General features: G+C 38.8%; 1 protein-coding gene across 1 annotated transcript in view; it reads right to left on the bottom strand.

Annotated features, from left to right (window-relative positions):
* Positions 1-14,507, bottom strand: part of ANO3 (anoctamin 3) — a 310,714-nt gene that overhangs the window by 231,517 nt on the left and 64,690 nt on the right. The window contains exon 3 of the mRNA XM_020977793.1: positions 12,484-12,555. Within this exon, the coding sequence (XP_020833452.1) occupies positions 12,484-12,555 (72 nt within the window). The remainder of the gene's footprint in view (positions 1-12,483; positions 12,556-14,507) is intronic.

Genomic DNA, 14,507 nt, shown 5'->3' with positions numbered 1-14,507 from the left:
TTTATCTGAGGCATGGACAATCTTGTGTCAGACATCTAAGTGTCTCTAACTTACCATACTGCGTATGACATACAGTCTAAAGTGTCTTAAGTGTCTTAAGGTGCAGAAAGACATTGACCCAATGATGACTTTCTATTTCTGGAATTTTCCTTACTCCAACTATTTTCAGAGGATTTAAAAGTATCCCTTCACACTTGTGCTTAATGATGGTAATCAGTGTTTAGAAGCAAGACCAGGCTAGGGATTCCAAGCTTTTGATGATGATACTAAGCCTCTATCCTTACTTGCTGGATGCTCGAATGGTTCCTGATCCTAAAATCAAAGGTATGGAGCTGAAAGAGATCTCACAGGACAACTCTTCCAACCTCTTCATTGTACAGATGAGGAAACTGTTAGGTAACTGATATTATCCTTCCCATTTTAGAGATGAGGAAAGTAATTGTGAAAGGTTAAGTGATTTGCTCAGAGTCCCACAGATATTAAATATCTGAGAAAGGATTCAAACTTAAGTTTCTAAGAACCTGGGACTCCAAGCCTCAACTTTACTAACCCTGAAACTGAAAGTTTTACCTAGTAATAGTAAATCACACTGCCAGATCAGGCATTATTAGAACCAGGCTTTCAAAGATAAGGAATCCGATCTCCATATTGTAGTATGGGTATGATTAGGAGGCATCAAGCTGCCAATTATTAAGATGAAACTTTCATATCATATCACCTATTATCATATTTGTTCTCAGTTAAAATGTTTTTTTCTACTTGGTCTACTGAAAATGACACTCAAATTTGAGAGTTTGGAGATTTAGGTCCTAGGTAAGCTTTATCATGTGCAAAGGGTGACCTGGGGTAAGTCACATGACTGCTCTCAACCATACTTTTCTTATATGTTCATTTTTCTTACTGTTACTTGCATTATATCTCACACGGTTACTGAGAATCTTGCGAGACAATGCATCGGAAATGTTTTGCCAGCCTAAAACAATTTGTTAGTAGCAGCTATTATTCTAACAATAACCTTTCAGAAACTACAGATCCTATCTGATTTATCTTTGTATTTCCCATAGTGCTTAGCATTATAGTTCAGTATCTAATTGGTTCTAAACAACTGTCTGATGAACGGATGGACGGATGTGTCAAAAGGCTTATGTCTGTGACTTACACAACAAAGCACAGTGAACAAATTGTAAAACATTCTGGGACCATGGGGTGAATGTCTCCATAAAAAATGATCTTGTATTTTAAATGCTAAATCCACTGAGAAGCTATGACAAAATGTGGGAGTATACCAAGTGGAACATTTCATAGTCAATCCAGAGAGGTTCTTCATACTCATCATAACATGATTTATGACAAAAATTTTTTCTGCTGCTGTTGCTTGTTCAGCTATTTCAGTCATGTCTGGCTCTTTGTGACCCCATTTAGGATTTTCTTGGTGGAGATACTGGACAGGTTTGTCATCTCCTTCTCCAGCTCATTCTACACATTAGGAAACTGAGGCAAACAGGGCTAAGTAACTTGCCCAGAGGCCCATAGCTACTAAATATCTGAGACCAGATGTGAACCCAGGAAGAGGAGTTTTCCTTATTTCAGGCCCAGCACTCAAAATCTTAGTATCATAGATACAAAGCTTGAAGGGACATGAGAAACCATCAAATCCAGCTCCTTCACTTTACAGATGAGGAAACTAAGGCAGAGAGAAATTAAGTGACTTGCCCAGGGTAATACAGCTGGTAAGCATCTGAGGTCAGGTTTGCACTCTGGCCTTCCAGACTTCCGTCCAGAGTTTTATCCTTAAGGACTTACGAAGAAATCCTCTCCACATCTACTTGAATTTGGTCATTGAACTATATTCCCTGAGCTCTATTCTATTCAGGTGAGTTGAGGTAACATTATTGTCTTAACAAGTCAGGAATTACTAATGAAGTGATTTCTCACTACTGTAGTTGCTTCTTTTAGTTAATGGCTCTTGAGAACTGACTACTGAGAACTGCTACTGACATGAGTTTGAAGTCTGTGGAATCAGTGATCTCTTCAGATTCTCAATTCTAGCAGAACCAACATAATCATTTTGTAAATGCTGGTCATAAGGGAGGTTAGAAGGATACATTTCCTCTCACTACCAAAGCAACCAACCACAGAACAAACTTTTATTGAGTAAGATGGAAGCCCATTGAGTGTATGGATTTTTCAATTTTGCCTTTGTGTCTAGAATGAGTTCATCTTAAAAACTGCCAAACTGCCCTTCAATCCACTCAAAGAAAGAGCCTTGCAGTCCACTGTTTTTATGTTACAAAATGACCAATCTATATCCTTGTTACTGAGCTGATGAAAACAGATGGTTCTTTGTTATTGGGTAGATGATGAAGTTTTGTATCAAGGCTAAGGCACAGATAAACCCATCTATAAGGCTAATAAAAACAGAATCTAGCTACTTAGCTTATGGTTTAAAAGATCTCTTTAAGCTTGAGTCACCCCACAGCTACATGTGTTTGGTGTGCCTGTGCTCCTAAATAAAAACTTCTAACCAATGAAGTCAAAATTGCAGAGATGCCAGTTTGCCAAAGTAATTCCAAATCTTTAATGCTTGCTGAATCAAGTAGAATTGAATTGACCCAAGAACATCACCTTAATGCCCAAAAACACTATGAAATGCTTTTGTGAACAGTATTATTATGTAAAAGAAAGGTCAGTAGACTCCTTATTGAGTTTTCTTTCCAGTTCTGTGGAGCACTAATGGGTTTTCTTTGTACTTCTATTTATTTGTATTCATACCTCACACTTCCTCTTGTGATTTATGAGGGAATAGTGTGATATAGTTACAAGATAAGGGTTTGTGCCTTAGATTCAAGAATGCTTAGATTTGTAATCAGAAGACATGAATTCAAATCTTCATCATGTCACTTATTCCCTAGGATTCCATTCTCTGTAAAATGAAGGGAACAGAACAGACTACCAATAAGGTCCCTTTCGCCTGCAAATGTATGATCTAGTCCTTATAGATGCATGACCTTGGGCCACGTAATTAAACCTCTCTGAGGATCAGTTGCCTCCTCTGTGAAATAAAGGAGTTGGACTACATGATTTCTAAGGTTCCTTTCAAAGAATAAAAGATTGGGATGGGTTTAAAAGAACCCTGTACATGTGGAAAACACTGCATGGGAGACTATGATTTAAAGTAAATTGGTATTTCCCACTTTCAATTTAAAATATCTTGGTACCAATGTACTTCACCTGTATAGTCTCTTGATTTCTTTCTAATCTTTCTAGGTAATTGAGAAGAAGCTATGCCCTCTATCTGGAATCTGGAATGCTTTTAGCACACAAGGAATGATGAGGAAACCACTATTACTAAAGTACTGAGTTAGCTCCCGGGAACACAAAGACAAAAACAAAAGCAAGGGGAGACAGCAGAAAAAAAGAAGCTTTTGAGGCCTCTTTCAGACCCCTAGACACCAAAACCAGACAGCTAGACCAACCATGTACTGACTCAAAATACCTCTATGTGCCATAGAAAGAATGATGAATTTTAATTGTAGGTCCCGAGTCTGATCCTCGATAAGATCTTAGGGAGGTCATTCAATCTCTCTGATCTTCAGATTTCTCATTTTTGAAATTAGGACACTGGACTGGTTAGTCTCTAAAATTCTTTTCATTTTCTACTCATATGATCCTATGATCCTACCCCACAGTAGATGTCTTAAACCCTGATGTCCCAGGAGCTCCTGGATGGGAAGTGATCTGTCCCTAGGTTATCTGTAGTTGGGATAGAGTTCCTAGATATGTTGAGAGTAGGGTTGTACAAGTTAAAGTGCGATGGAGTTGGGGAGCACTCTTCCTATCATTAGCAATAAATCTGTGTCATCCCGAGCAATAAATGAAGTCACCATCATTAACATCAGATAAGACCAAAAGCTTGGTCACAGGCTTGGAGTACCAGTAGCCTTGTGGGAAAGGAGAAATAGGGTTGAATAAAACTTCTTACCTAAAGTATGGAGTGGCCTGGGTGCACAAATGCTTTTCTTCATTCCCTACTACCAAAGCCAGGTAGATTGTCAGAGTGATTTGATTTAAAGTGGATCCTACCTCCATTCTCTAACACCTTCTGAAGGCCCACCAATTAATGAATTAATAAGATAAGATTTTGGGGGCAGCTAGGAGTTGCAATGGATAAGGCACTGGGCCTGGAGTCAGGAAGACCCAAGTTCAAATCCAGCCTTAGACAATTACCAGCTGTGCAACCATGGGAAAGTCACTTACCCCTGTTTGCCTCAGTTTCCTAATCTGTAAGATGAACTGGAAAAGGAAATGGCAAACTGTGCCAGTAACTTTGGCAAGAAAACCCCAAATGGGGTCACAAAGAGTGAGACACATTTCATTTGGAACATCTGAACAGCAAACAACAAAATATAAAGCTTTTAAGGAAGAAAACTTTGGGGAAGATATGTGGGGAGGAACTATTCACATTTCAGTGTAAATTAGTTCCATTAACCTATTTTCCTCTCACCTAGGCATAGAGAACTAAAGAGATATTGTGAGAAGCTGGGGTAGAGTAGGAAAAGGAATCAGAAGGAGTTAGTGGAATACAACACATGGGAAGGCCAAATATGGGTAGGCTACCTCAGGATGAGAGGCCTAGACATCTAATGAGTTGAGATGGAGAGTCCTAAGACAGAAGAATGGCATAGGAATATAGTTGGGGGGGTCAAGGGCAATCTGGATTCAATAACAAATTTCACCATCCTCCCCATATAAGTATCCCTCTATTCTGCTCCAACTACCAACCACAATTCTCACTTAACTCCTCAGTTCTCTTCTCCTTCCTTGACTCCCTCATATCCCTTCTAGCCCCAGAAAACTGACATTCTCTACAAATATCTTGTCTGAAATGGAGAGGCTAAACCAAGGGAAACAGAGAATTAAATTCTTTAGTATGGGGATTTGAGTTTCTAAGAACTAAACTTAGAAGAGCCCAGTCTCTGGCTTAGTCCCTGCCCATCAATTGTTTGAACCCTCTTCTCACCTGAGAAACACCCTCTCAAAACTGGGAAAACTTCTACAAATTCATGAAGAGAAAAATGAAGCGATTTAGAAGAATTTATACCAAGATAATATTATGGAGAAAAAAAGAAAAATTTTGAAAAACCTTAGCAGATTAATCAGCACAATGATAAACCATGAGTCTAAAGAATGAAGTTGAAACACAGCATTCACCTCCCAAGAAAGGCATGATGAATTTAAATTGTCTAGATAAACATTTTCAGACATGGCCAATATGGGAATTTGCTTTGTGACACTATGAAGATATGTACTAGAATTTTTTTTTTAAATTTACTCATTGTGTGTATGTGGGTAACCTGCTTTGCAATTTCAGAGCATTATAGAATCATAGATTTAGAGATGCAAAGGACTTCAGAAGTAACATCAAGTTTTTTGTTTGTTTTTCTTCAATGCCAAATATCCTCTAGGAAAATCAAAGTATTTCAGAAACATATTCACCCAAGAAAAATCACTACAGGCTATAGAAATCATTATATAAATACAGCTTTCTTAGTTCTTTCATTCAGTCTCTAGAATAAATAGGAAACCATATGCATGTATGTGTGCGTGTGTGTGTGGGTGTGTGTGTGTGCGCGTGCACGTGCACAAGTGCATGCACACCAACATTGCTCAGGAGCCAAGGACTGAGCCCCACAGCCACTACTGTAAAGTTAATGAAGGCAGCAGGAGGTAATTTTGCAAACATAACATGGGATAATTTACTTTGTTTTGCATTACCAATGAATAAGGAAGGAATCTGTTCTCAGATATATCTATGATCTTATCATATTGGGCACTCCTTCCGATGACACCAATCTCAGCCCAGTTATGACTGGGCATCTTGTGTAATTCTTGTCTATGTCTTCCTGTAAATTAGACCCTGGAGGTAAAAGCAAAAACTTCAGTTCTTTCCGGATTCCTCCAGACATTCCAAGAATGCCAGTGGAGCAAAGTAATTTGCTTTACATTAAAAAAGCCTTACTCTGAAATGCAACTGGGAGTAGCATTCAACCCTCTCTGACCCTCTAGCAATTCTCTTAAGACAGTGGATAATAGAATATAATTACTTGAGGCAGTATCTGTTTCATTTTTGTCTTTGTATTCCCAGTATCTAGTATGGTGCTAGGTACATAGGAGGCATTTAATATATGCTTGATTACTTAAAATGCTATTTATCATGCAAAGTTACTGCTATTCTACTGAAAGATTAGTGACATTATTTAATTGCTAGGGATATGAGCTTGCTTTTCCTATACATGTAGCTCATTGGCTAGGCTCTCAGGACCATTCTTGGTTTCTTCAGTATCAAAGAAAAATCCTGGTGAGCACGTAGGACGTGAGATTGACATAGGTGCCCACTGGTCCTCCTTAATCCATGAGTCACAGATTGTGCCTCTAACCCAAGTGTCCTGTATGTGCCACTGGTAGCAAAAGGTGAGGGCGAAAGTGTGACCGTATGGACAGAAGGTGCTGACCAAACTCAAGGCCCATGAGTTGATTTAGTGTCTTCACTTTGTGCCCCTAACAATGATGGTCTTTTTCTATATCTGGTATTGCTAAGCAGACATAATGAAATATAATATGTTAGAAAGAGCTCTGGTGTGTCAAGAAACTTGGTTTTAAGGTCCAGACTTGTCACTGGTAGATGACATCAGTTTTCTCATCTCTAAAATGGGGATATTAATACTATACTGCCTATCTCACTGGGCTGCTGTGATAATTGGATAAGATAATGAATAAAAATGAGTAGACTGTATAAAATATAAGCATACCTTTCTCAGTTCCTTGGGGCTTATTTTGGTCTGACTCTCATTCCATGCATAACTTAAACACACCTAAAGCTTAACTCATATCTGTACTACTCTATCTCTCCATTTGCCCCTGAGGGGACACCCACCTTTCCAGCTCCCTTCCCCTGATGGTCTATCATCTCCCATTAGAATGAAAGTACCTTGAGAACAAGGGTGGGCTTGTATTCTTTTATTTGTAGCTCTAGTGCTTAGCATAGTGTCTGGTATACAGTAAGCAAAAATAAATGCTGTATCTATCCATCTATCTATCTACTGGATCCAAATTTGACATGATCTTCCTATCCATATAGCAGTTTCATGTGAGCATAATGCAGCTAGGCTGCATTACTGGCTGGGTTGCTGTCCATAACCATGGAGTCAACAGGTTTTATGAGAAACCCATTTGCTTTTCATCAAAGAGGTAGGCCAGAGCAGAGCTATAACCAATAATTTTGAGTCTGGGGCAAGGTGCATTAAAGTATCCTCAAATCAACCTAAAAAGTTATTTTCCAATAATGAGACACTGAATTCTGTGGGCTGTGAATGTCTGGGCCAAAACAAAACTATTGATTATGTAGGGAGGGTTAGGGCCATGAGTTCAGTTAGGGAGAAACTACCTGGTAGCTCCCTCCTTTCAAGGTAAGTTCTAAGGTCTGTTATTTCTGTGCTGTTGAAGCACTGCATATATTTTCATTCCTTTCTCAGTTCAGCAACCCGTGGCAAATTCCTGGTCAATATGCCCCAGTTATGGCTCTGAACAAATGGTCAATTAAGCTCCTTTTCCAGTTTAATTTACTCACATTCATGAGGCATTATCTCTTATTTTTCTGAATATTTTGTGATCTCTTCCCTACTTAATCCAATTTCTTTTTCAAAGTGAAAGGAGCAGAATCTTCCACATACATGATGTTAAGTGAGCCAACATAACTCAGTTATTTCTAGTATTCTTTACAGTCATTTCACCATCTCAAAAAGCTTTAAATAAATTATTGTAGTAATCTAAGATGGTTTTCCTGCTACTACAATGTGCAATGAGGAGGGAAAACAATTTTAATGGAAATAAGTAAAGATTATTTCATGTTTTGGCAAGGGAAGGTTAAGAGAAGTATTTTTGTAGCTTGGGGATCATTAGAGCCCTGATGATCATCTGATAACAAAAAAACCTTAGGTATTCTTATACTTCACATTTTATGTTAGTGGTAAAGGGTTAACTTTTAATCAGCATGGTGTTGGAGAAAGAACATTGGCTTTGGAATAAAAGGAACTGGCTAAAATCCCCACATTGCAATTTATCACCCTTGTGGCTTTGGCCACATCCTTAACCTCAATGGACCTCCATTTGCTCATCTGTTAAATCCTCTGACTGGAGTAGATAGCTTCTCGTGTTCCTATAGCTCTTGGTCCATACACCTAAGATTCTTGGACATCTAAATCTTTTCCTATACTAAGCTATGATTCCACATTTCTATGATCTCTGCGTGCCCATTTAGGCAACATACAGAAGGTAGATGGGAGAAAACTGGCATCTTTGGACTTCTACGCAACATTGCTGAATTATCCCCAGGCTCCACCTTTCCATCCTCCCTCCAATTTCCTTCTGGAAAACTTCATTTTTTTTATTTTTATTTTTTTTAAGGCAGTTGGGGTTAAGTGACTTGGCCAGGGTCACACAGCTAGGAAGTGTCAAGTGTTTGGTCTGAGACCGGATTTGAACTCAGGTCCTCCTGACTTCAGGGCTGGTGCTCTATTCACTGCGTCACTTAGCTGCCCCTTGGAAAACTTCAAATGCATGTTTCTCAAAGGCAGGAACTGTGTGTGCACAGATGTTCCCAAGTATTTTACTTTCTTTCATCCTCAGCACTTCACATAAGGCTTCCAGCATAGGAAGTTCTTGGCAATTGGGCAACTGACTGATACATTCATTATCTAGATGGTGTCAATCAAATTCATCATCTAGATGATGTCAGCCAATAGGCGGGAACTCTGGGATGAGGAGCAAGGATCCTTTAATTTCCTGTTATTATTCTTTCTGGAGACAAGGACAGACAGAATAGGGATTCTCCCTAAAACACAGATATTATATAAATATTATATATGTGTATATACACATCTATATATAAATGATACATACATTTGTTAATGTTGAGTCATATCTGACTCTTTGTGACCCCATTTGAGCTCCTCTTCACAAAGATACTGGAGTGGTTTGCCATTGCCTTCTCCAGCTCATTTGTAAAATGATGGAGTTAGACTAAATAGTCTATGATGTGCCCTCTATCTCTATGTCTCTATTCCATGACTCTTTGAATTTGAGATTCCAAGAAGGGCTGAAGTAATTGACATGTCCAAAGTGGCTTTGTTTTGTATAAAGTGCCTCTTCGGATATACCTGGGTTATAGTAGGTTCCTTTAAGTTTCTAGTGGTTCCCCATGGATTCCTTTAAGTTTCTAGTGGTTCCCGGGAGTTCTCATTGCTTCCTGACTTTGTTAAAATGCAAATAAATCTCCTTTAGTCTATAGTAGCTGGGGCTCTGTCTACCACTAAGGTAGGGAAGGTTGAGTAAGAAATGCCCCAATGACAGCTGAAACTCAACGTGTTCAAAACCAAGGTCATGTTCTTTGTCCTTCAAATTTCCCTTCTTTCCAACTTTCTCATTCTTTTAAATCACACCATGACATTGATGGGTGTGAAAGATAGGTGGAGTCCTTGAAGCTTAATAGGTGAATTAATTGCAGGACAGCCAAGTATTCTAGGGGGCATGCAATCAAAATAAAATCTCAAGGTTTAAAATGGGGAAAAAGGGGGAGGGATTTATAAAATGATGGGACTTGAGTGAAAATTAAGCTATTCTAAATGTAAAGGAATGCTTAGTGTTTAAAGTGGCATAGAAACCATGGACTTCTTCCAAAGGTATTGTGGACAGAAATAGAACGCAGACACACATGCTTTAAAACAGTAACACAAATGACCAGTTCTATTTAGGGTTAGCTATTTCCTGTGTGGAGAATTGACTCAGCATCCTGCATTTTGTGGAGTAGCCAAATCAATATTATAATTTCTGGTCCTAGGAGGGGAAATTACACTATCTCCAGGCACAATGGTCTTATGGGCAATCATGTTTTCCACCCAAATGGTGGACCACTTTATGAGGCCTTCTACTGGACTCACAAGACAAAGTATGACTTGGGATTGTATAGACTTGAAAAACAAAGAGCAGTATAATCTAGAAGAATAAAGTAACAGTTTACCACATTAATAAAGATATACACAGTGGATTTTATGATCACGCTGGAATAAGGAATAGGATGAGAAGAAATATGGTAGCAGGGATGTTACCTAACACATGATTAGTACCACACATGCAATTTTGTACACAAATCATTTTCTCACGTATCTTTTGGGGGATGATTGGATACTGAGGGAATTGTGTGAACCAAACTGACTCCATCTTGTGACTTAACTCTGGATCCAGCTCGCTTCCCTTTCTATTCAGTTGTGGGTCCAGTCCATTGTGAGAAAACTATTCGGTGACAGGAATTATGAGAAAACTTTATTGTGTTGCTTGAACCTAGCCCTGTGTGGATGGGAAGCCAGACCTCCTATACCTGTTGCTTAGATATCCCTTAACTAAGAACCTAGATTATGCTGACCAAAAACCCACTCAGATCTGAAGACTGAGACAAGGAATTTTCTCACAATTATACATCTCAAGCAACCCACTTACCTTATCTGAAAACTGGCCTTGTACTGGTCAATCCATTAATATTTCTATTTTTTTTTATTGAATACAGACACTTGAAGGGAGTAAGATTCCTCTTCTTCTGATTTCATGGAATTGCACCTGTTTGTTTTCACTTTCCCAACTGAGACAGCCCCTATTCTTTCCTCCAATTAGAAATCAGATTACCTAATTATAATCCTATTTTGTATTTTACTTATTGTTATGTTTTGATGCATAGAGATGTCTCCTCCTACATTTGGGGTCCAGTACCAAACTGAGGTAGCCTGCTCCTGATTTGAAATGCAATTGGCACACATTGCTTAATAAATCCATATGCTTGGGAGCATAAACCTTTGTTTCCTCAGTTATTTCATCCTTGACCCATCCCATTTTTGGCAAGCCACCCAGAAGAGCTACTTCAAGTATTACACTTCATTCATCTTCCTCAAAATACTAAACTCTTCGGCTGCAGCTTTTTTTCAGTCTTCTGGCTGGCTACAATTTTCCCTTAGAAATTTTTCAAGGGAGCAGAATCTACAAAACAAAAACAAAACAACAAAGAAAAGAAAAGGAAAGAAAAAAGAAAAATAGCCACTGACCATGACATAAAATAAAGGCTTTTGTTTTCGGAGCATTTTGTGGTTGTTGTTGTTTAGTTGTTTTATCTTGGCAAGGATACTGGAATGGTTTGCCATTTCCTTCTCCAGCTCATTTTACAGATGAGGAACTGAGGCAAACAGTGTTAAGTGACTTGACCAGGGTCATACAGTTAATAAGTGTCTGAGTCCAGATTTGAACTCAGGAAGATGAATCTTCCTGACTTCAGGCCCAGCACTCTACTCATTATACCACCTGGCTGCCCTCTGAGCATTTTACAAAGAAATAAAAACACAGTCAAAACAATAGGATAAACACATACTTGTTAGCCTTGTTATCACCTACTGAAAATCTAATCTTAAAGCCTTTAATTCACCATAATCAAAAATCCCTTCTTTAGGCCAATGTGGGGACCCATTTGGATTTGTATATATTAGCTTAATTTGAGAGCTCTACCTCTTTCCTTAGTCTCACACCAATTTTTTCCAAGGGGAAATCCTTTAGTATTTTACTATTACCAGAAGCCCTCTTTGGTACTTCACTGTTATCAGAACTCATTGTTCCCTTAATGAGAGTATCTCTTAACTCATCATTCCTTTAGAGGTAGTATCTCTTCCCCAGAAGGGTTGGGGCAAACCATCCCCAGCACTGAGGGGGTAAATCTTATCTTATCTCAGAACAATTTGAAATTAAAAGCTGACTTCCACAGCAGTCTTGGTGAAAGATTAACTGCAGTGAGTTTTTTTTTTTTTGAAAGGCTGTCCCTGTAGTCAGAATTCTATCTCTGGATCTGACTGGCCATGCCACAACACAATCTTTCATTACAATACAAGCAAAATTAAAAGACTATTCTGAAGACTTCTTAGAGAAGGAATAGTTAAGGCTTGACTGCAGCAGGAAAACACTCAATATTTTTCATCATTAGAAATACATATAAGTCTCCAACCACTTTTGCCTACCCCCTCCCCTAACCCAGAGGGGAAGGGGGACAAGATGGCATACAGTCGATTGTCTGGAGATGACAGAGGTATTAAGAGATTTACCCCTGAGTTTTGTCTACACAATAACACCAGAGTGAATAGGTCAGTTCAATCAAAGACCTTTTGCCTGACATAAATCATTTAACTAATCCAAAGACCTGCCCTATAGATAATAAAGCCAGAGCACAAAATATAAATGATGAAGAATTGACATTCAAGTGTTGGAATTTGACGTTTCAATGTCAAATGCCTGAAAGTCAATTGTGTGTCACTGAAAAAGAAAAAAATGATCAAGATTTTAAAAACACAGACAACATGGAAAGGGGACCAGGAGGTAGCATTTCAGAAATTAACTTACCTAAGCATGAATCACTAATTGCTGAAGAAGACAGCTTGTACAAATTGCTTTCTATCTTGTCCATCTTCCTACCTGAAAAGGACAGATATACCCTTCTTTAGGCCTTCAGAAAACAAGATCAGGAATCAATTGAAAAACAAGAATGGAAAAAAATGCCTTCTATGTGCCAGGCATTGTGCTAGTTGGAGGGGAAATTAGTATGAAGTTAGTCAACTAGCATTTATTAAGCTCCTACTGTGTGCCAGGCACTGTGCTAAATACTGAGTGTGCAAGGAACCCTCTAAGGAGGGAGAAAACATACAAACAGTAACATACAAATGAAACGGTCACTACAGGCGAGCAGCTCCTTACATTCTAATGAAGACAGAAAACACATACATGTAAGTATATAGAGAAAGAATATAAAGAAAATACATACAAATAAGAACACAGTAGTTTGGGTTGGGGGGGCATTAGCTATTGGAGGGATCAGGAAAGACTGCACGTATGAAGCAATGCTTAGGCTGCATCTTGAAGGAAGAGGGGGGTTCTACAGAGCAGAGGGGAGGAGGAAGCCCAGCCTAGCTTTGGAGAATGGCCAGCATAAATGGCAAAGATGGTTGTTAGACTGTTGTATGTGAGGAACACGGAGCAAGTCAGTTTGGTTGGATGAGAGTGAGAGAGTGAGAATAATGCCCAGTGAAGCTGGAAAGATAGCTTCAAGCCATAATAGAGCTAAACAAAGTAGTAAATAATTAATGTAGAGGCATTAGGGAGGTATAAGAGTTGATAGAGCAGAGGCTTACATTTTATCTGGGGAAATCAACATGTACTTATACTTATGCACAAAAAATGAAGGTTTGAGTCATTATAGCTACTATTCTAATAAGGGAGACTATAGGAAAGATTTTTGTAGACCTTCCATCAAAGCAAATTACTAAGAATTAAATGATCAATAACAGAGGAAGGATTGCATGTTATACTAAAATAGCTTTACCATAATCAACTATTGATGGCTTCACTTATGAGTAGGAAAGTGTCCTAAATTAAGCCAGAATGTAATGGTTCTCAGCTACCCTATTCACCAACTCATTATTGTCCCTAGAATCAGCCCCCTCAATGCTCCACTGGCTCATTTGCTACACTAAACTCTCAATCTCTCAGTCTGACACAGTTGCCAACTCGGACTCTGCAGTGGGGGCTACCTCTTAGCCCATGCTGCTTCCCATCTAGAGGAAGAGATGAGCGTTGGAGCCTACAAGGTGAGGATGGATGGTATGGAGGGCCATGTAGTAGAACAACCGCATTTGTGATACCAAAAATCCACTTGCAGGCCAACATTTCTCATTAGCTAAATGTGATTTGCCAGAAGTAGTCAAAGGAGGAGTAGGAGTGTCCTGTTAGAGACTCAGATCTGCAATTTGAATTTGCTTCCTGTATTATCCCCCACTCACCGACTCCCATTAAATACTTAAGCACACAATTCCAGAAGATATTCTATCTTGGAATTGACTCTCACTGGAGGAGAGGCATGGAGCTATGGTCAGAGATAACTGGTACTAACAATGATGGCACACCTGCATTTTCAGTCTTAGCCTTGCTGGCCTTTAAAGAAGTCTAACTAATAAGAATAAATTCCTCCTATTTAAAAAAAATAGACCTGTGATTTCACTGGTATAGGGAACTCTCAGTGAGGAAAACTCCTTATAAGAATGTAAATGTGCCTACTCTTAACTTAGAGTCTTGAAAGGTAGCCTGTGGGTACTGAGGAGGTAAATGACTTACTCAGGATCACAAAACCAGCATTTATATGTAAGATAGGAGACAGGCCTAGGGTCAATGTGCTGTGTGCTCCAGATACAAAGAATAAGCAAAAACAATCTCTGCCCTGAAAAACCCAATAGGATGAAATTGGAAAAGTGGAGGACCAGAGGAGAGATGATATATGCACTATGCTATTCTACTATACTAAAAGTATATATTCTTATCAACAGGTATGTATCAGTATATTCCACATATATCAAACATTTCAAAGGAATACTAAA

This window comes from Phascolarctos cinereus, unplaced genomic scaffold (genome assembly GCF_003287225.1).
Source record: "Phascolarctos cinereus isolate Bilbo 61053 unplaced genomic scaffold, phaCin_HiC Scaffold_9;HRSCAF=440, whole genome shotgun sequence".
Taxonomy (NCBI): Eukaryota; Metazoa; Chordata; class Mammalia; order Diprotodontia; family Phascolarctidae; genus Phascolarctos; species Phascolarctos cinereus.
This window is presented reverse-complemented; position numbering and strand designations above follow the sequence as displayed.